Source organism: Salvelinus sp. IW2-2015, linkage group LG11 (genome assembly GCF_002910315.2).
Source record: "Salvelinus sp. IW2-2015 linkage group LG11, ASM291031v2, whole genome shotgun sequence".
NCBI lineage: Eukaryota > Metazoa > Chordata > Actinopteri > Salmoniformes > Salmonidae > Salvelinus > Salvelinus sp. IW2-2015.
The window spans coordinates 31,609,273-31,630,611 of record NC_036851.1 but is presented as its reverse complement, the minus strand read 5'-3'; the positions used below and the strand labels follow the sequence as shown (position 1 = coordinate 31,630,611).

The 21,339-nt window shown below is 44.7% G+C and overlaps 1 protein-coding gene across 5 annotated transcripts in view; it reads left to right on the top strand.

Moving 5' to 3' along the window:
- LOC111970186 (SPRY domain-containing protein 3) overlaps nt 1-21,339 on the top strand; it is a 132,461-nt gene that overhangs the window by 65,380 nt on the left and 45,742 nt on the right. For all 5 annotated transcript variants that reach the window (XM_070445666.1, XM_070445665.1, XM_023996766.2 and 2 more), the window contains 2 exons: nt 12,399-12,534; nt 12,855-13,043. In XM_070445666.1, coding sequence (XP_070301767.1) covers nt 12,399-12,534; nt 12,855-13,043 — 325 coding nt within the window. The remainder of the gene's footprint in view (nt 1-12,398; nt 12,535-12,854; nt 13,044-21,339) is intronic.

Genomic DNA, 21,339 nt, shown 5'->3' with positions numbered 1-21,339 from the left:
CGAGTGTGTGTAAAGAAAACTCTCTCATCTCAACGTCAACAAAAACGCAAAGGAGATGATCGTGGACTTCAGGGACAAACAGCATCATCGAAGGACAGCATCCACAAATCAAGTGGACAAGCAGTAGAGAAGGTGAATATAGGTTAGGTTCGCTCGGCGTATACTACTTGTCAATCTAATATAACGTAACTAAGACTGAAAAAGAGGATTCCACCCACACAGACAGTGTGTGATGGAAGGGGCGCAAAAACGGTTAGATTCTTTCACCTCTGACAAATAACGTTGATTCATTATTCTTACAGATTGCACAGTAAAGCTCCAGTAAGCACGAGAAGGTTTGAGCATCACCCTGGTCGGGCCAGTTGCTACCCGAATCCTTGTGGATGTACGGCATGATCTCTATTAATTGTCATCCCCATAACCGGGCGGGGGTGGGTTAAGGTGTAGCGGTTAGGACTAGAAAGGCTCTCTTCCATCTCTCAGTCTTTAGCTTGTAGGCCTGATCTATTATCATATAGGACTTAACTGAATGTTGTGCCCCAGTATTCCGAGGAGTCGGCATCAGAAGGTACTACTGACATGTTGCAGCGAGGGGTATGTAGGTTAACTACTGAATGTGGCCTAGTAATCGAGGAGGCAGGTTAGGACACTCCGAGTGCACTCACCTCCTCCCTGTAGGCTGTCTCGTCATTGTTGGTAATCAAGCCCACTACTGTTGTGTCGTCTACAAACTGATTGAGTTGGAGGCGTGCATGGCCACTCAGTCGTGGGTGAACAGGGAGTACAGGAGGGGGCTGAGCACGCACCCTTGTGGGGCCCCAGTGTTGAGAGCCAGCAAAGTGGAGATGTTTTTTCCTACTTTCACTACCTGGGGGATGCCCTTCAAATGATGTTGAGCTTGGAGGGTACTATGGTGTTGAATGCTGAGCTGTAGTCAATGAACAGCATTCTTACATAGGTATTCCTCTTGTMCAGATGTGATAGGGCAGTGTGATGGCGATTTTATCGTCTGTGGACCTGTTGGGGCGGTATGCAAACTGAAGTGGGTCTAGGGTGGCCGGTAAGGTGGAKGKGATATGATCCTTGACTAGTCTCTCAAAGCACTTCATGATGACAGAAGTGAGTGCTACGGGGCAGATGTCATTTAGTTCAGTTATCTTTGCCTTGGATACAGGAACAATGGAGGCCATCTTGAAGTATGTGGGGACAGCAGACTGGGATAGGGAGCGATTTAATATATCAGTGAACACACCAGCCAGCTGGTCTGCGCATGCTCTGAGGACGCGGCTAGGGATGCCGTCTGGGCCGGCAGCCTTGTGAGGGTTAACACATTTAACCTGTCTAGCGGAACCCCCCCCACATTCCACTGAAAAGGCAGCGCGCGAAATTCAAAAAATATTTTTTTATAAATATTTAACTTTCACACATTAACAAGTCCAATACAGCAAATGAAAGATAAACATCTTGTGAATCCAGCCAACATGTCCGATTTTTTAAATGTTTTACAGCGAAAACACCACGTATGTTTATATTAGCTCACCACCAAATCCAAAAAAGCACAGACATTTCTTTCACAGCACAGGTAGCTTGCACAAAACCGACCAAATAGAGATAGAATTAGTCACTAACCAAGAAACAACTTCGTCAGATGACAGTCTTATAACATGTTATACAATAAATCTATGTTTTGTTCGAAAGATGTGCATATTTCAGGTATAAATCATAGTTTTTACATTGCCACGCTGGACAATCCAACAAAGACTAAGCAACCGAGAGAGCTAGACAATTACAGAGACCAACGTGAAATACCTAAATACTCATCATAAAACATTTATGAAAAATACATGGTGTACAGCAAATGAAAGACAAACATCTTGTGAATCCAGACATATATTTCAGATATTTTAAGTGTTTTACAGCGAAAACACCATTATAGCATGATAATTAGCTTACTACAATAGCCAACCACACAACGCATGCATTCAACGCAAAGGTAGCGATAGCGAAAAAACCAGCAAAAGATATAAATGTATTCACTCAACCTTCACAATCTTCATCAGATGACAGTCCTATACATCAATATTACACAAATACATATATGGTTTGTTTCAGAAAATGTGCATATTTAGAGCTGAAATCCGTGGTTATACATTGTGAAAAACGTATCAAATTTTTCCCAGAATGTCGGAATATAATTTCTGAACTCACCTAATCTGACCAAATAACTTATCATAAACTTTACTAAAAATACATGGTGAGGCAGCAAATAAGATACACTAGTTCAATAATGCAACCGCTGTGTTAGATTTTTAAAATAACTTTAGTACGAACATACAGCTTACGTTATAGCGAGAAAGCGCCAAAATCAGGGCGAAAAATATACTAAACATTTTCAACAAAGACATAGAAATAACAATCATAAATGGTTCTACATTTTGCTGAGCTTCCATCAGAATCTTGTACAAGGCCTTTGTCCAGAACAATCGTTTTTGGTTGTAGAAGTCCTTCTCCTGTCGAATTAGCAACCAAAGCTAGCCAAGTGGCACGAAGCTTTCATTCATACCAAACGACCTAGAACGAAAAAGCCAAAACTCCCGATAAACTTTCAATAATCTGATAAAAAACTATATTAGAACAAAACATACTTACGATGATATTATCACAATTATCAAATAAAATCAAGCCAGGAAGATATAGCCGTCTAAACGAAAGCTTTTCAGAACGCAAATCCAGGGTTCCTTCCACGCCCAATTGCTGAACCAAAGGAAAAAGTGGTCACGTCATTACAGAGAGCTCTTGTTTGGGCTCAGATCAAGCTAGACACACCCCATTCCACCTACTTCCTGCCTCTGAACATCTAGTGGAAGGCGTATGAAGTGCATGTATAGATCCATAGATTAAGCAAATTTAATAGGAAGCCCTGGATACAGAGCCTCGATTCGAATTTTTCACTTCCTGACAGGAGTGTTGACTGCAAAATTAAGTCTGTTTTTACTCACAGATATAATCAAACGGTTTTAGAAACTTGAGAGAATGTTTCTAATATGCAATATTCAATTTCTTGCTCGTACACGAGCAAGCGATTGGAGACGAGCAGTTAATTGGGAACGATTTTTTACAAAGTGAAAACAGCACCCCCGTATCCAAAGAAGTTAAATGTTTTATTCACAGTCAGACACGGAGAAGGGGGGGGTTGAATTGAGCCGTTGAATGCTGACACTCCAACTTTCCTGTACCGCATTTGCTCGTTTGATTGCCTTGCGGATGGAATAAACCTCACTGTTATATCAGCCATATCCCAGACCTCTTTCCATGGTTAAATGCGGTGGAACCCGCTTTCAGTTTTGCGCGAATGCGCCATCCATCCATGGTTCTGGTTAGGGTAGGTTTTAGAGAATAGAGGTAGGTTCTCGCTACCTAGTAACATGTAAGCTAACACTGCTAGACTAGTGCAACTTCATAGCGAATAGCAAGCCAACTGATGAAAACTACATGTACAACTTACATTGACAAGAACGACTTGATTAAATCGCGTGTGTTAAGCTAGCTACATAGTTGTCTTGCCTGTCCTTAGGTATCCAGATAATTGTGTAGTTTTGGAGAATTGTCGAGGTTGAACCTCCAGCTACACTTTTCAAGAGAGCAGAAAAGAGGATCCAAGAAATCAAACGCAGCCGACCGGCATAGACGCAGTTCCGTCTTGCACCACGCCGCCGAGCAGTACATATAATCATCTTTCAGTCAAATAAATTAATTTTATATTTGCAAACCTAAGCTAACTGTTCATGACCCACATTCCGAGAGACGTAGTGAGCCAGCTGGTGGCGATATCGATCTACCTTGAAAGCAACTCAGACAGTAGCTCTTCTGAGTAGTATCCAACCTGTAACAAGCTTGGTCCGTGGTCCGATGCCCGAGGTCTGATCCTACTGTGCATAACAGTCACTCTATGCTCACAGATCGCGATCACAGAAACACGAACTTCGACATCTCCAGCTAAAGAGTGGCCGGTCCAAACTACTACTCCTTAGCCCTAGCTGGTCTATCCAGTCTTTCTATCTCTCTCTACGTGGGAGAGTAAATCCAGAGTGGCTCGCGCGTAGTCCTTCCTGGAAACTTAGGAGAGGCGCGAGTGCTACGCCGAGAGACAAGAGCAGAGTTGCAGTTCTCGGACACTGTAGTCGACAGTACCCTCGTCGAGCGTCGCGTCGACTAGTCGTTCAGAGCATCTAGCACAGAAACACTTCAGAGGAGGTATGTACGCCCTATTTCGATAAGCACCATACTACTCCTAGCTGACTCTTAATCAGGCGGTCGCTCCATCAGTCGTCCCCTTATCTTGTATCCTCGCACAGCCCGCGACAGCGACATGCTTCTTGAGTCCACCACGAGGCGATTAAATATGAGTAGGAGCTACTTGGTAATCCGTGCTATCTTGCGCCCAAGTGGGACCATCTACTAAACGTGACCATGTTCATGCGTCCACACTGACCATACTGTCGATGACGCGCTCGCTCCTGTGAATGGTTCACTAGACCACATGGGCGTAGTCACAGGTTACACAGCCCTTCAAACGACTTAACACATCCTTATCATTTCATCGCCCTCCAGGTTCCCGATTGTGCATAGAGGTCGAGTGCAATGAGCTCGGAAAGACAGCAGCAGAGACATGTCCCACCCTGAGAGAGAGGACGACCCAATGCCCACCACCCCCGCGGACCAAGACAGCTCTCAGGCGTGGTGCCGCCTATGATTGAACAGTTCCACATCTCCTGAGGATGGCGTCACCTCCTCAACGTTCTGGGGACTTTAACCTCCCCACGTCTTACCTTTGACTCATTCCTCTCTGCCTCCTTCTTTCCATCCTCTCCTCTTTTGACCTCACCCTCTCACCTTCCCCCCCTACTCACAAGCAGGCAATACGCTTACCTCATCTTTACTAGATGCTGTTCTTCCACTAATCTCATTGCAACTCCCCTCCAAGTCTCCGACCACTACCTTGTATCCTTTTCCCTCTCGCTCTCATCCAACACTTCCCACCACACTGCCCCTACTCGGATGTATCGCGCCGTCCCAACCTTCGCTCTCTCTCCCCCGCTACTCTCTCTCTTTCCATCCTATCATCTCTTCCCTCTGCTCAAACCTTCTCCAACCTATCTCCTGATTCTGCCTCCTCAACCCTCCCTCTCCTCTCTCTCTGCATCCTTTGACTTCTATGTCCCCTATCCTCCAGGCCGGCTCGGTCCTCCCCTCCTGCTCCGTGCTCGACGACTCACTGCGCTCAACAGAACAGGGCTCCGGGCAGCCGAGCGGAAATGGAGGAAAACTCGCCTCCCTGCGACCTGGCATCCTTTCACTCCTCCTCTCTACATTCTCCTCTTCTGCTCTGCTGCTAAAGCCACTTTCTACCACTCTAAATTCCAAGCATCTGCCCTCTAACCCTAGGAAGCTCTTTGCCACCTTTCTCCTCCCTCCTGAATCCTCCTCCTCCCTCTCTGCGGATGACTTCGTCAACCATTTTGAAAAGAAAGGTCGACGACATCCGATCCTCGTTTGCTAAGTCAAACGACACCGCTGGTTCTGCTCACACTGCCCTACCCTGTGCTTTGACCTCTTCTCCCCTCTCTCTCCAGATGAAATCTCGCGTCTTGTGACGGCCGGCCGCCCAACAACCTGCCCGCTTGACCCTATCCCCTCCTCTCTTCTCCAGACCATTTCCAGAGACCTTCTCCCTTACCTCACCTCGCTCATCAACTCATCCCTGACCGCTGGCTACGTCCCTTCCGTCTTCAAGAGAGCGAGAGTTGCACCCCTTCTGAAAAAACCTACACTCATCCCTCCGATGTCAACAACTACAGACCAGTATCCCTTCTTTCTTTCTCTCCAAAACTCTTGAACGGTGCCGTCCTTGGCCAGCTCTCCTGCTATCTCTCTCAGAATGACCTTCTTGATCCAAATCAGTCAGGTTTCAAGACTAGTCATTCAACTGAGACTGCTCTCTCTGCTGGTCACGCGAGGCGCTCCGCACTGCTAAAGCTAACTCTCTCTCCTCTGCTCTCATCCTTCTAGACCTATCGCTGCTCTTGATACTGTGAACCAACCAGATCCTCCTCTCCACCCTCTCCGAGCTGGGCATCTCCGGCGCGGCCCACGCTTGGATTGGCGTCCTACCTGACAGGTCGCTCCTACCAGTGGCGTGGCGAGAATCTGTCTCCGCACCACGTGCTCTCACCACTGGTGTCCCCCAGGGCTCTGTTCTAGGCCCTCTCCTATTCTCGCTATACACCAAGTCACTTGGCTCTGTCATATCCTCACATGGTCTCTCCTATCATTGCATGCAGACACACACAAATTAATCTCTCCTTTCCCCCCTCTGATAACCAGGTGGCGAATCGCATCTCTGCATGTCTGCAGACATATCAGTGTGGATGACGGATCACCACCTCAAGCTGAACCTCGGCAAGACGGAGCTGCTCTTCCTCCCGGGGAAGGAGCTGCCCGTTCCATGATCTCCCCATCACGGTTGACAACTCCATTGTGTCCTCCTCCCAGAGTGCTAAAACTTGGCGTGATCCTGGACAACACCCTGTCGTTCTCAACTCACATCAAGGCTGACCCGTTCCTGTAGGTTCATGCTCTACAACATTCGCAGAGTACGACCCTGCCTCACACAGGAAGCAGCGCAGGTCCTAATCCAGGCACTGTCATACTCCCGTCTGGACTACTGCAACTCGCTGTTGGCTGGGCTCCCTGCCTGTGCTTATTAAACCCCTACAACTCATCCAGAACGCCGCAGCCCGTCTGGTGTTCAACCTTCCCAAGTTCTCTCACGTCACCCCCGCTCCTCCGCCTCTCTCCACTGGCTTCCAGTTGAAGCTCGCATCCGCTACAAGACCATGGTGCTTGCCACGGAGCTGTGAGGGAACGGCACCTCCGTACCTTCAGGCTCTGATCAGGCCCTACACCCAAACAAGGCACTGCGTTCATCCACCTCTGGCCTGCTCGCCTCCCTACCTCTGAGGAAGTACAGTTCCCGCTCAGCCCAGTCAAAACTGTTCGCTGCTCTGGCACCCCAATGGGTGAACAAAACTCCCTCACGACGCCAGGTCAGCGGAGTCAATCACCACCTTCCGGAGACACCTGAAACCCCACCTCTTTAAGGAATACCTAGGATAGGATAAAGTAATCCTTCTAACCCCCCTCCCCCTTAAAAGAGTTAGATGCACTATTGTAAAGTGGCTGTTCCACTGGATATCATAAGGTGAATGCACCAATTTGTAGTCGCTCTGGATAAGCGTCTGCTAAATGACTTAAATGTAAATGTAAAGTTATTAATAGCACATGGGTATATAACATCTCCAATGCACTTCCTTATAAACTCACTCACGAGTCAGCGTATAGATCGTTGTTGTTCTCTGAGGCGTGGATTCCGATTGGCCACACCAGCGTTGAAGGGTTCTAGTCACTGGCACATCCTGTTTGAATTTCTGCCTATAAGACGGTAGGAGCAAGATGGCGTTGTGTTTGGGATTTGCCGAAGGGAGGGCGGGGGAGGGCTTTGTATGCATCCGGGAAGTTAGAGTAGCAGTGATTGAGCGTATTACCCCCGYGAGTACTGCAATCAATGTGCTGATAGATTTTTAGGTAGCCTTGTTCTCATATTTGCTTTGTTAAAATCCCCAGCTCCAATAAATGCAGCCTCAGGATGTATGATTTCCAGTTTGCATATAGTCCAGTGAAGTTCCTTCCTCGTCATGGTGTCTGCTTGAGGGGGAATGTGCACAGCTGTGATGATAACTGATGAGAATTCTCTTATGACCGGAATTTGATTGTAACGAATTCTAGGTCGAGTGAGCAGAGTTGAGTTCCTGTATGTTGTTATGATTACGCCCTTCCTCTTCCCAGAGGTGTTTATGGAGAAACCCGGTGGCTGAACGGATTCCAACAACATATCCCGCAAGAGAGACATGTGTCTATGAAACAGAGAATGTTACAGTCTATGATGTCTCTCTGGAAGGCAACCCTTGCTCGAATTTCATCTACCTTGTTGTCAAGAGACTGGACATTGGCGCGTTGTATACTCGGGAGAGGTGGGCGATGTGCACACCTGACGCAGSCCGCACTGTCTGCCCCTCCTGCGGCGTCGTTGTTTTGGGTCAGCTTCTGGGATTAGATCCATTGGTGGGTGGTGGGCCAAACAGAGGATCCGCTTCGGGAAAGTTGTATTCCTGGTCGTAATGTTGGTAAATTGACGTCGCTCTTCTATCCAATGGTTCTTCCTGGCTGTATGTAATAAGACTTAAGATTTCCTGGGGTAACAATGTAAGAAATAATACATAAAAAAMCTGAAATACTGCATAGTTTCCAAAGGACTCGAAGCAAGGCGACCATCTCTGTCGACGCCATTTTCCATTCGAGGTATGAGGTACTGTTGGTATGAGATACTTTTCTCCATATGCTTCTGTTTTTCAACACCAAACCCACTACTGGTGTGTCTGGCCAAAGAGCTCTATTTTCATGTCATCTGACCATAGCACCGGTTCCAATCCAAGTGCCAATGCCGTGGATCTTGCAGCAAGACAATAACACCAAGCACACATCAAAATCCACAAAGAAGGGGGCCTCCCGGGTGGCGCAGTGGTCTAGGAGACTCTGGGTTCGAGCCCAGGCTCTGTTGCAGCCGGCCGTGACCGGGAGGTCCATGGGGCGATGCACAATTGGCCTAGCGTCGTCCGGGTTAGGGAGGGTTTGGCCGGTAGGGATATCCTTGTCTCATCGCGCACTAGCGACTCCTGTGGCGGGCCGGGTGCAGTACACGCTAACCAGGTCGCCAGGTGCAYGGTGTTTCCTCCGACACATTGGTGCGGTTGGATGCGTGCTGTGTTAAGAAGCAGTGCGGCTTGGTTGGGTTGTGTTTCGGAGGATGCATGGCTTTCGACAATCGTCTCTCCCGAGCCCGTACGGGAGTTGTAGCGATGATAGTAACTACTAACAATTGGATACTACGAAATTGGGGAGAAAAGGGGGTCAAATAAAAAAAAAGGGGGTAAAATAAAAATTACACACAGAAATGGTTAATGGACCACGAAATCAACATTTTGCAATGGCCATCTGTCTCCGGACTTGAACCCCATTGAAAACCTGTGGTTTAAATAAAGGGCAATCCATAAGCGCAAACGAAGCATATCAAGGATCTAGAAAGACCATTCCTTCATACAGAATCTAAAACGTGTATAWAACATGTTTATACAACAGTAGCTATGGGGAGAAGTCTGTCCATAATAAAGTGCTGCTCTGCCTTTTTAACAACACTATCAACAATGCAGATCCTACAGGCTCTAGTTTTGTCGCACCTACAGTGGTTGCTCCATTAAAAGTTTTGCTATTATGCTGCAGGACAGAGGTAATTTGTGGTTTAGTACGGTACCCTGCGTCACCACCTCATTGCTCCAGACCAGCGCAAGGGGGAGTTAGAGCACTGATTATGCTTTTGGGTCCTACTGCGTCTCTAACTGACAATGAAYGGGCTACATAAACCTAAATAGAAACTGATAATTGTGCACGACTTCAGTATTACTTACTAAAACTGTTGTTACACTAAGGTTTTTATTATTTTATTTTGTTAGGATTATTTTGCTCTTACTGTAGGCCACTCCTGACCGGTCACGTTATACAGCGCCTGAGTGGTGCAACGGTCTAAGACACTGCATAGCAGTGCAAGCTGTTTTGCTACAGATGCYGGTTCAATACCYGTGCTGCCCTCGACTGGGAGACCCATGAGATGATTGTAGGTTTTTGGTTTCCCTCCCTCTAAAAACAGAAATAAATAATTATAAATAACAAACTGGCTTTATTTACAAATTAGTAACAATGTCTCACCCCATGTTCAAGAATGGCTTTTTTCTCGCTCATTTTACTTTATTTGAAAACGAAGTAATCTCCAAAATATTGTTATTTTTTAAACAAAGCTATTATTATTATTATTTTAGAATGATATAAAACCATGTTGGATATTCTCACAGATATATTATTAACCCTGTTATTAGCATGACAATATATATTGGTCATATTGTTCATGGCTCCCAAGTGGCACACAATGGAATTGCCTTGCAGTTCTCCAGCTGTGTCCACTGAAAGCATGCAAGGTTCAAGGCACGAGGGCAGGGAGCACGGGATGGRCCCCAGAGCCGCGCACCGAAGACCGACCTAGCCCATGGGGAAGGGAGGAGGAGAAAGGGCGAGGGGGGGTAGACCCCCACCCTGCCTCACTGGCAACACTTTAAGGGGCATTGCACTAATAATGGCGCTGACTAGGGAAACGTTCCCGCTGTTCTGTTCTTAGTGCCAGTCTGCATGTTCCAACTAAAACAATGTAACTAATAATGGCATCTTTATGCTCTCGTTAATAAAATAATGATAAAAATACGCATTCAAGATGGCAATGTTTATTTAGTTATGGATCTATAACGAATTACTATGGGAATAAATATCAATGCTTTACAGGAATGTCCTCCAATCCTCTATATCTAATTATTGGTGGAGAGTCACGTMATTTTTTTCCGATATACTGTAGGMCTACYGTAGGAGACATGAGTCTCACTAGTGTTGAGTAGTGTGCTGTTAAAAGTGGTGTAGGTCTTATTTATTTCAAGAGCATATTGAAGTTAGAAGCAACTGGATTTGAAGCATTAGCCTACAACTATTTTAGCAACATTTCACGCTGCTCTGAGACAAGCATGGGGACTTGTCTTGATAATTAATGAGATTTAAAAWTTTTATTTTCACTGAATCTCCGTTTGGGTATTGGTTAGACTAGAATTAGAAAATGAGGGTGTAGAAATGTAACCTTTTATTTTACTAGGCAAGTCAGTAAGAACAAATTCTTATTTACAAGGACAGCCTACTCCTTCCTCTCCGTCGGGGAATTGAACCCCGGTCTCCCTCATGCCCGCACGACACAGGGATTCTTTAGCTAAATACTCCCGACCGTCACGTTGTACAGCGCCATATTTTCCGTTCCATTCTAACGGAAACCCTGAGGGTTCTTCGTTTTTCCTAGAATAGAAACACCATRATTTTAATCAAATGAATTAAGGAAGTACCAGTCAAATGTTTGGACACACCTACTCATTCCAGGGTTTTTCTTTATTTTGACTATTTTCTACATTGTAGAATAATAGTGAAGACATCACAACTATGAAATAACACACATGGAATCAGTGAAGAACAAATTATGTTTTACAAGGACAGCCTACTCCTTCCTCCCCTTCGGTGAATTGAACCCCGGTCTCCCGCGTGCCCGCATTCTCTAGTACAGCCATGCTTCTCAAAGATGCCCTCTGGTGGTCAAACTGGCACTAACTAGCATTAATGATACCAGTGGTTCACACTTAAATAACGTGCCATAGAATTCTGCGGCACCATRCAAGCTGTGCTGCAGTACGCTGCAAATTTTAAAGTACAAACCACTTTAGACTACTGCCCAGTCGTGTGGTCAGGTGCCACAAAGAGGGACCTCTGAAAATTACAATTGTCTCAGAACAAGGCAGCACAACTGGCCCTTAAATGTAAATTTGGAGCTAACATTAATAATATGCATGTAAATCTCTCATGGCTCAAAGTGGAGGAGATTGACTTCATCATTACTTGTTTTTGTAAGAAGTGTTGACATGCTGAATGCACCGAAATGTCTGTTTAAACTACTAGAACACAGCGTGGACACCCWTGCATACCCCACAAGACATGCCACCAAAGATCTCTTCAGAATCCCCAAGTCAACAACAGACTATAGGAGGTGCACAGTACTACATAGAGCCATGGCTACATGGAACTCTATTCCACATCAGTTAACTGATATAAAAATACACCTTATGGAACACCGGGGACTGTGAAGAGACACACGTACACATGATAAGACACGYACTCTACAAACACGTACAGATGGATGTTGTATTGTATATATGTAATAGTAGAGTACTGGCCTAAGGGAATACACTAAATGTATTGGGTAAAGTGTTATGAAATGTAATATTTTAAACTATATACCTGTCTTAATGTTGCTGGACGGCAGGAAGAGTAGCTACTGCCAAGGCAGCAACTAATGGGGATCCTTAATAAATACGAAGTGTAATGTGCTGGAGTACTGAAAACAGGGTTTCCAATAATTCTTATATTACTTGTTAAACAAAATCTCTGAGCAATTGTGYTAGTATAAAATAATATAATTTTCAATATTTTTGGCGCATGCAACATAGCTCAGTATTTGTATTATTTATTTTAGACAGTCTGTTTTGCTCATTTTGTATCATGTGTGSCAATAATTATGGGCCTGACTGTATATAGCTGACTGAGCTGTGGCTTAGCCAGCACCCTCACTTCTCACCTCTGGCAATCCACAGGCTGTACAATGGGAACACTATTGGACAGCAGTTTGGTCCCAAGTGTAACCRTGGCGATCGTATTGGCTGTGGGATCTACCTAGAGGCATTCGAGGATGGACAAACGACGGTCTTCTTCACCAAAAATGGAAAAGAAGTMAGCTAAGATTTTAGTCTCTTTCACACACGTATGCCTACTACATACAATCAAGCTCTTGCTGTCATTTGAAAAAGATTACTGCACCTCCCTCTGGTATTCATATGTTCTATGATATGTAACAATGAATGCAGATTGCGCCACATATCAGAGATGGAGTCTCAATTTTGTAGTCTTACTCTCGAGACCACATACTGTACATGCAGTCAGGGTCAAGGGTCTGGTCTTAGTCTGGGTCTAGTACTCAATGGTCCTGGACTGGTCCAGACTCAATCTCTGTCACCCATATGACATATTAGTAACATTGTGTTTGCGTTTAGTTGGGCACGGTGGTGGTCCCAGCGTCTCCAGAGGCGCTCTACCCGRCCGTGGGGATGCACTCCCTRGGGRAGGAGGTGCAGCTGGACCTGCAAGTGGAGTGGGGGATGGAGAAGCAAGACGGACTGATGATAGTGGACAGCCACGAGGACGAGTGGAGGCGTCTCCATGACGTCAGGGTCACCGGCTCGGTAAGGTCCTGGCTTTGCCTGTTGTCTTCTAGGCTACTTCATACATAATTAATGTTATTCACATAGTCTTCTTCTAGTGGTTACATTACACCTCATCTGCTCAACATATACAAGATGTAAATTGTGTATTACTAGGAATAACATCCTTTGTATGAAGAGAGAGGGTATGGTTAAGTTCCAATGTCCATACTAGCATACCACTTCGAATGCATGCCCAATACATTGCTTCATTCAAGKAKCATGCCTGTGTGGATATCGGAAATAGTCCTTATATGTTTGTGTCTGTGTGTGTTTGAATGTTGGTGTCTGTTGGTAACTGCTGAGTGGATACCTGCCTGGTGGTGTTTGGCAATGGCATGCTTGCTGAAGGCAGCTCTTGCTCTGTGAAAACAGCCAACTTTAGCTACACCTGGGATTATCTCTACACACCTGTAGATTACCAAAGTCTGTTTAAGGTAGAAAACTGAGGGGGAGGCCTGGAATGCTTGCTGCTTCAGAAGGAATTTTGATATGAGAGCATAGAGTCTTCCTTTGTTGACTGAACCCTTTACCACATCCTTCAGATCCAAGAGAAATGTCATGGGTTGTCAAGGTGTGACCTAATCATTCACATTGTTTCATAATAGTTTTCTTATTGATAACACTAATCAGTGATTCATGGTGTTTAGTGTTGTTGTTAACCTGTGAAGGCAGGTAGCCTAGTGGTTAGAGCATTGGGCCAGTAACTGAAGGTTGCTAGGTTCGAATCCCAGAACTGACAAGGTAAAAATCTGTCGTTCTGCCCCTGAACAAGGCAGTTAATCCACTGTTCCTAGGCCGTCATTGTAAATAAGAATTTGTTCTTAACGAACTTCCCTAGTTAAATAAAGGTGAAATAAAAAAACKTTGGTTGCCTGGCAACAGCAGGGCTAGACGTTTTGCGGTTAGGTTTCTAAACCCAGTGGCCCAACATCGCGAGACTTCCTGGAATGCTTGCGATGCAGACTCGGCAGACCAGACCGGGGTTTGGGGTTTATTTGTAAATGAATTATTCTACATCTAAAGCCACAACCTAGATTCGCCCCAATGTCTTAAGTAGCTGTACATGTTATTACGCCAAACTCTTGAACGTGACAAACTGACACGTTTTCATTTTCATCAAAAACAACTTTATATCGAAGGAGCGCCTTTGATTTGACGACCTGCACATGCCCAGTTCGGCGCCAGACGACTGTTAGACTCGGTGACGCGTTTCTGTGCATGAGCTTAGCTAGCCAACGTCGCCATCACATCGCCTACAAGCGTGATCTGGGATTTCTATTGGCGAAGCAATTACTACATACACTATGTGGACACCCCTTTTAAATTTGTGAATTCGGCTATTTCAGCCACACCCGTTGCTGACTGGTATAAAATCGAGCACACAGCCATGCAATCTCCATAGACAAACATTGTCAGTAGAATGGCCCGTACTGAAGAGCTCAGTGACTTTCAAMGTGGCACCGTCATAGGATGCCACCTTTCCAACAAGTCAGTTTGTCATATTTCTGCCATGCTAGAGCTGCCCCAGTCAACTGTAAGTGCTGTTATTGTGAAGTGGAAACATCTAGGAGCAACAACGGCTTTGCCGCGAAGTGGTAGGCCACACAAGCTCACAGAACGGGATTTTGGAATGAGATGTTCAACGAGCAGGTGTCCACATACTTTTGACCATGTAGTGTATCGTCATACGAAACCATATTTGGTTAGGTTGACAGTTAGAGATTTCATTTTTTTTTAAGCAGTTTAAAACCACAGCATTTCCTCATTAGACCTTTGTCATATCATTGGGATGATTATTTTGGGATGGTTACTTTTCTTTTTGAGAAAAAGCGGAGTGCCTGCCCCTAGGTATTTTCCCTTAGCTCATGTAAAGTGATARGTCACCACAAAATCAGCGTGGACTCCACATTTTAATATTTGAAAATGTCTGAAAATTAACATTAAGCTCAGTGACCAAAATAAGTATGTAAAACAAGTCCTTTAAAAGAATGTGGTTAAGAAAATCACTTTAAGGTAAGCCACTCTAATTTGGTGAAACGTATAAATGGAACACTAGTCACTTTAATAATGCCACTTTAATAATGTTTACATATTTTGCATTACTCATGTCATATGTATATACTGCATTCTATACTATCTATTGCATCTTACCCTATGCGCTCTGACATTGCTCATCCATATATTTAAATATTCTTATTCCATTAATTTACTTAGATTTGTGTTTATTAGGTATTTGTTGTGGAATTGTTTGATATTGTTGCACTGTCAGAACTAGAAGTACAAGCATTTCGCTACACTGGCAGTAACATCTGCTAACCATGTGTATGTGACCAATAAATTTGATTAGATTTTTTGACGTATTTCAGTTCACTGTATTGGTTTCTTCATATTAGCTTTCCCTAGCCTTTTCTCTCTCTCGTTCACTCTTGCTCCCTTACTCTTTTCCTGCTGTGTCGGACGTTTTTCCTGGAAACAGTACATCTGAGACCCATTGTAGGACAGGTGGTGCCCAGCTCTGTTTGTGTGTCTTTAGATGGGTGTTGAAATGCACAGACACACTTAAAGAAGTGTAGAGGTGTAGCGGCCAATTGAGCAGGGCATGCAAGGATACAGTACAGTAAGTACAGGGGAGCCAATTGGCCATTCCCTGCAGATTCAGTGTGTTGGTACAACGCAGGGCTAGAAAAGCTGCCCTCGCTCTACACAATATATTAATAGACTAAAGATCTGAAGATTAACTTTTGACAAACAATAGGGATTTGCTGTTGATTTTATTGCTAAGATTTTATACAGAGTGAGAATGATGGTAAAAGAAATGGGGCAGGAAATGTAGACTATGAGACAGACATGGCAGGAGTCACATAGTAAGGACAGACACTCCTGTATCAGTTGGAGAATGTAGCCAGCCTCTGTACAGTAACTTTACAGTACTTGAGTGCGTAGGAGGGTATGAATGAAGTAGATGCATGACTATCAGAAATACTGTAAAAGCGCCAATGATTAATGGCGTGAATATCAACTGTGGTTGGATGCTGTTGGTATAAGAAGGAAGGGATGCCATGGGGGCAGGATATTGACTTTGCTTGGGGTAATTTTCCATGTCTCACTCAGACACACCAATTGTTAGGCTACCTCTCTCAGCAGCCGTGTGTCTTTCCCTTTTCTGTCTGTTTGATTGTCTGTCTGTTTCCCACTGTGTCCATCTCCCCGTCTGACTGTCTGTCTGTCTCTCCCTCTGTCCCGCTCTCTTTTTCCTGTCTTGGTCTCTCACCCTGTCTCTCTTTCTGTCGTTCTGATGTAGATTTATGATGGGGGGGTTGTCTGTCTGGCTGTATCCGTCATGAGGCAGGCTGTTGGGCTGGTGTCTGACTCATTGGGGAGACACACCATACCTGCGTTAGCATGGGGGGTAGAAGAGTTGTGCAGGGTTAGGGAGTGCAGCTGAATGGCCCTGGGGCAGGCAAGGTAAACCTGCATACCTCCTTCACTTTTTAATTACAACCCCATACCGCGTCACCGCAACAGCCAAAAACCACTGTCCGTCCATTCAACTGCTGTCCGAAACCCTGTGTCCACTCCACATTGACCCTGGCAAGGGGCAATCCCAGCCACACCACTCACACACTTCCCAAATGTGGAGACAGCAGCCCATTACTTTTTTTTGGTAGGCTAAATCCAAAGCCAGGAAAAGAAAAATAGATTCTGGCATCTGATCTTAAAGCAGGATGTCGTGTCCTGATGTCACACCTCGTGAAATATAGTGGAGAACATGATTAGATTATTCTGAAAATATTCTAGCCATATATATGCCAGGGTGGGAACTCCTCATGCGGGATATGTGGAAAGTCTGTGTGTCTGTCTGCAGTGCTTGCCTTTGTGAATGTGGATCTGTGGCTGGATGGATGACTATTGTGCATCAAGCCTATGTGTATTGTGTATGTGTGTGTGTACATGTTGGTTCCAGCGTAGCATAGTCCTGGCATTAGGACTAAAACCTGCCTGGAGCGTTTTAAAACAATTATTGTATTAAGAGGTGGTGACATACCCAAGGAATGAAGGTGTCGACACAGAACTGCATGGTTATGTTTTGACAGAACTGCATGGTTATGTTTTGACAGAACTGCATGGTTATGTTTTGACAGAACTGCATGGTTATGTTTTGACAGAACTGCATGGTTATGTTTTGACAGAACTGCATGGTTATGTTTTGACAGAACTGCATGGTTATGTTTTGACAGAACTGCATGGTTATGTTTTGCTCAGATGATGAAACCGTCTCCCACATAACATTGCTGCTGTGTGGCATCCTACAAAGGTTGGCTAGATGGTGGCTAGACATGATTGTGGGGACAGCCCTGACTTGCCCATGGTGTAGGAAGGATACCCATTGGGCTGAGGCTTACCATCTCTGTTTTAGTTCTACACACAATACCCCATAATGACAAAGTAAAAAAAGTGATATTTTTGTAAATGTATTAGAAATGAAGTACAGAAATATCTAATTTACAGAAATATTAATTCCCCTAAGTCAATACTTTGTAGAAGCATCTTACAGCTATGAGTCTTTCTGGCTAAGTGTTAATTTATGCTTGATACGAAAATGTGGTCGGAGGCTCCGTATGGAGGGTGTGCCGCAATTGCGGAGCCTCCGGAGGCATGCAGAGGCCAAATTTCAGCTCGGTACTGCATCGCCGTAAGCCTCCCAAATTTTGTAACAATGCGGAGGGCTCCATATAGCCCCACATTGACATGATTGGTTGACAACTTCCTTCACAACAGCTCTGCACTGTTACCGGGAAGCGCAATAAGAATGACTGACCTGACTTCACCGTAAAAGCTGCACGGCCAATGCAGACGTCGAATTGACCATGCAGCGCCTTTAAGTCTTAGAGCTGTCAGTGTGGGAAATTAACTTTTTGGCACGTGAACAAAACGATGTAACTTGCCAAGAAACATGAGGACAAAGTCACACTTTCGTAGCCTTGTCAATTTGACCAAACGCTACATATTGGCTTTGGATTAAAAAAAAATTGGTTCCCAAATGCTCTGTGTGACCACCTGCCAACGTGGCTGGAGAAATATACATTCCTACCCGCCAATGACTAAATGTATTTGGCGGGTGTTAATTTCCAACCCTGCTGATCATTGCTAGACAACCATTTTCAAGTCTTGCCATAGATTTTCAAGCTGATTTAAGTCAAAACTAGCTCGGCCACTCAGGAACATTCACTGTCTTCTTGGTAAGCAACTCCAATGTAGATTTGTTCTTGTGTTTTAGGTTATTGTCCTGCTGAAATGTGAATTCATCTCCCAATATCTGTTGGAAAACAGACTGAACCAGGTTTTCCTCTAGGATTTTGCCTGTGCTTAGCTCCATTCCTTTAATTTTTTATTGTAGAAAAACTCCCCATTCCTTAACGATTACAAGCATACCCATAACATGATCCTGCCAGCACTATACTGAGTACCACTCTCCATATTTTTAAGCAATGTTCTATTGGATTTGCCACAAACATAACACTTTGTATTCAGGATAAATAGTTTATCCACATTTTTTGCAGTATTACTTGAGTGCCTTATTGCAAACAGGATGCATGTTTTGGAATATTTGTATACTGTACAGGCTTTCTTCTTTTCAGTCCATCAATAAGGTTAGTATTGTGGAGTAACTACAATGTTGTTGATCTGTCCTCAGTTTTCTCTTATCACAGCCATTAAAATTTGTTTTAAAGTCACCATTGGCCTCATGGTCATATTTTTTATTGATTTATTTGACCTTTATTTAACCAGGTAGGCAAGTTGAGAACAAGTTCTCATTTACAACTGCGACCTGGCCAAGATAAAGCAAAGCAGTTCGACACATACCACAGCACAGAGTTACACATGGAGTAAAACAAACATACAGTCAATAATACACTACAAAAACAAGTATATATACAATGTGAGCAAATGAGGTGAGATAAGGGAGGTAAAGGCAATAAAAAGGCCACGGTGGCAAAGTAAATACAATATAGCAATTAAAAACACTGGAATTGTAGATATGCAGTAGGTGAATGTGCAAAGTAGAAATACTGGGGTGCAAGGGAGCAAAATAAATAAATACAGTAGGGGATGAGGTAATTTTTGGGGATATTTATAGAAATGTACAGGTGCAGTGATATGTGAGCTGCTCTGACAGCTGGTGCTTAAAACTGGTGAGGGAGATAAGTGTTTCCAGTTTCAGAGATTTTTGTAGTTCGTTCCAGTCATTGGCAGCAGAGAACTGGAAGGAGAGGTGGCCAAAGGAGGAATTGGCCCTGGGGGTGACCAGTGAAATACACCTGCTGGAGCGCGTGCTACGGGTGGGTGCTGCTATGGTGACCAGTGAGCTGAGATAAGGCGGGACTTTACCTAGCAGGGTCTTGTAGATGACCTGGAACCAGTGGGTTTGGCGACGAGTATGAAGCGAGGGCCAGCCAACAAGAGCGTACAGGTCGCAGTGSTGGGTAGTATATGGGGCTTTGGTGACAAAACGGATGGCACTGTGATAGACTGCATCCAATTTGYTGAGTAGGGTGTTGGATGCTATTTTGTAAATGACATCGCCGAAGTCGAGGATCGGTAGGATGGTCAGTTTTACGAGGGTATGTTTGGCAGCATGAGTGAAGGATGCTTTTTTGCGAAATAGGAAGCCAATTCTAGATTTAACTTTGGATTGGAGATGTTTGATGTGAGTCTGGAAGGAGAGTTTACAGTCTAGCCAGACACCTAGGTATTTGTAGTTGTCCACATTCTAAGTCAGAATCGTCCAGAGTAGTGATGCTGGGCGGGCGGACAGGTGTAGGCAGCGATCGGTTGAAGAGCATGCATTTAATTTTACTTGYATTTAAGAGCAGTTGGAGGCTACGGAAGGAGAGTTGTATGGCATTGAAGCTCGTCTGGAGGGTAGTTAACACAGTGTCCAAAGAAGGGCCAGAAGTATACAGAATGGTGTCGTCTGCKTAGAGGTGGATCAGAGAATCAACAGCAGCAAGAGCGACATCATTGATGTATACAGAGAAAAGAGTTGGCCCAAKAATTGAACCCTGTGGCACCCCCATAGAGACTGCCAGAGRCCCAGACAACAGGCCCTCCGATTTGACACACTGAACTCTATCTGAGAAGTAGTTGGTGAACCAGGCGAGGCAATCATTTGAGAAACCGAGGCTGTYGAGTSTGCYRATRAGRATGTGRTGATTGACAGAGTCGAAAGCCTTGGCCAGGTCAATGAATACGGCTGCACAGTATTGTTTCTTATCGATGGAGGTTAAGATATCGTTTAGGACCTTGAGCGTGGCTGATGTGCACCCATGACCAGCTCTAAAACCAGATTGCATAGTGGAGAAGGTACGGTGGGATTCGAAATGGTCGGTAATCTGTTTGTTAACTTGGCTTTCGAAGACCTTAGAAAGGCAGGGTAGGATAGATATAGGTCTGTAGCAGTTTGGGTCTAGAGTCTCCCCTTTGAAGAGGAGGATGACCGCAGCTGCTTTCCAATCTTTGGGAATCTCATACGACACGAAAGAGAGGTTGAACAAGGCTAGTAATAGGGGTTGCAACAATTTCGGCAGATAATTTTAGAAAGAGAGGGTCCAGATTGTCTAGCCCGGCTGATTTGTAGGGGTCCAGATTTTGCAACTCTTTCTGAACAACAACTGACTGGATTTGGGAGAAGGATAAATGGGGAAGGCTTGGGCGAGTGCAGGGCTGTTGACCGGGGTAGGGGCAGCCAGGTGGAAAGCATGGCCAGCCGTAGAAAAATGCTCATTGAAATTCTCAATTTTAGTGGATTTATCGGTGGTGACAGAGTTTCCTATCCTCAGTGCAGTGGGCAGCTGGGAGGAGGTGCTCTTATTCTCCATGGACTTTACAGTGTCCCAGAACTTTTTTGAGTTTGTGTTGCAGGAAGCAAATTTCTGCTTGAAAAAGCTAGCCTTGGCTTTTCTAACTGCCTGTGTATATTTGTTCCTAACTTCCCTGAAAAGTTGCATATCTCGGGGGCTATCCCTGAGCGATTTCCTTCCTCTTCTGCAACCKAGTTAGGATGGATGCCTGTATTTTTGTAGTGACTGAGTGTATTGATACACTATCCAAAGTGTAATTAATAACTTCACCATGCTCAAAGGGATATTCAATGTCTGCTAATAGGTGCCTTTCTTTTCGAGGCGTTGGAAAACCTCCCTTGTCTTTGTGGTTGAATCTGTGTTTGATATTCACTGCTCGACTGAGGGACCTTACAATTATCTATATGTGTRGG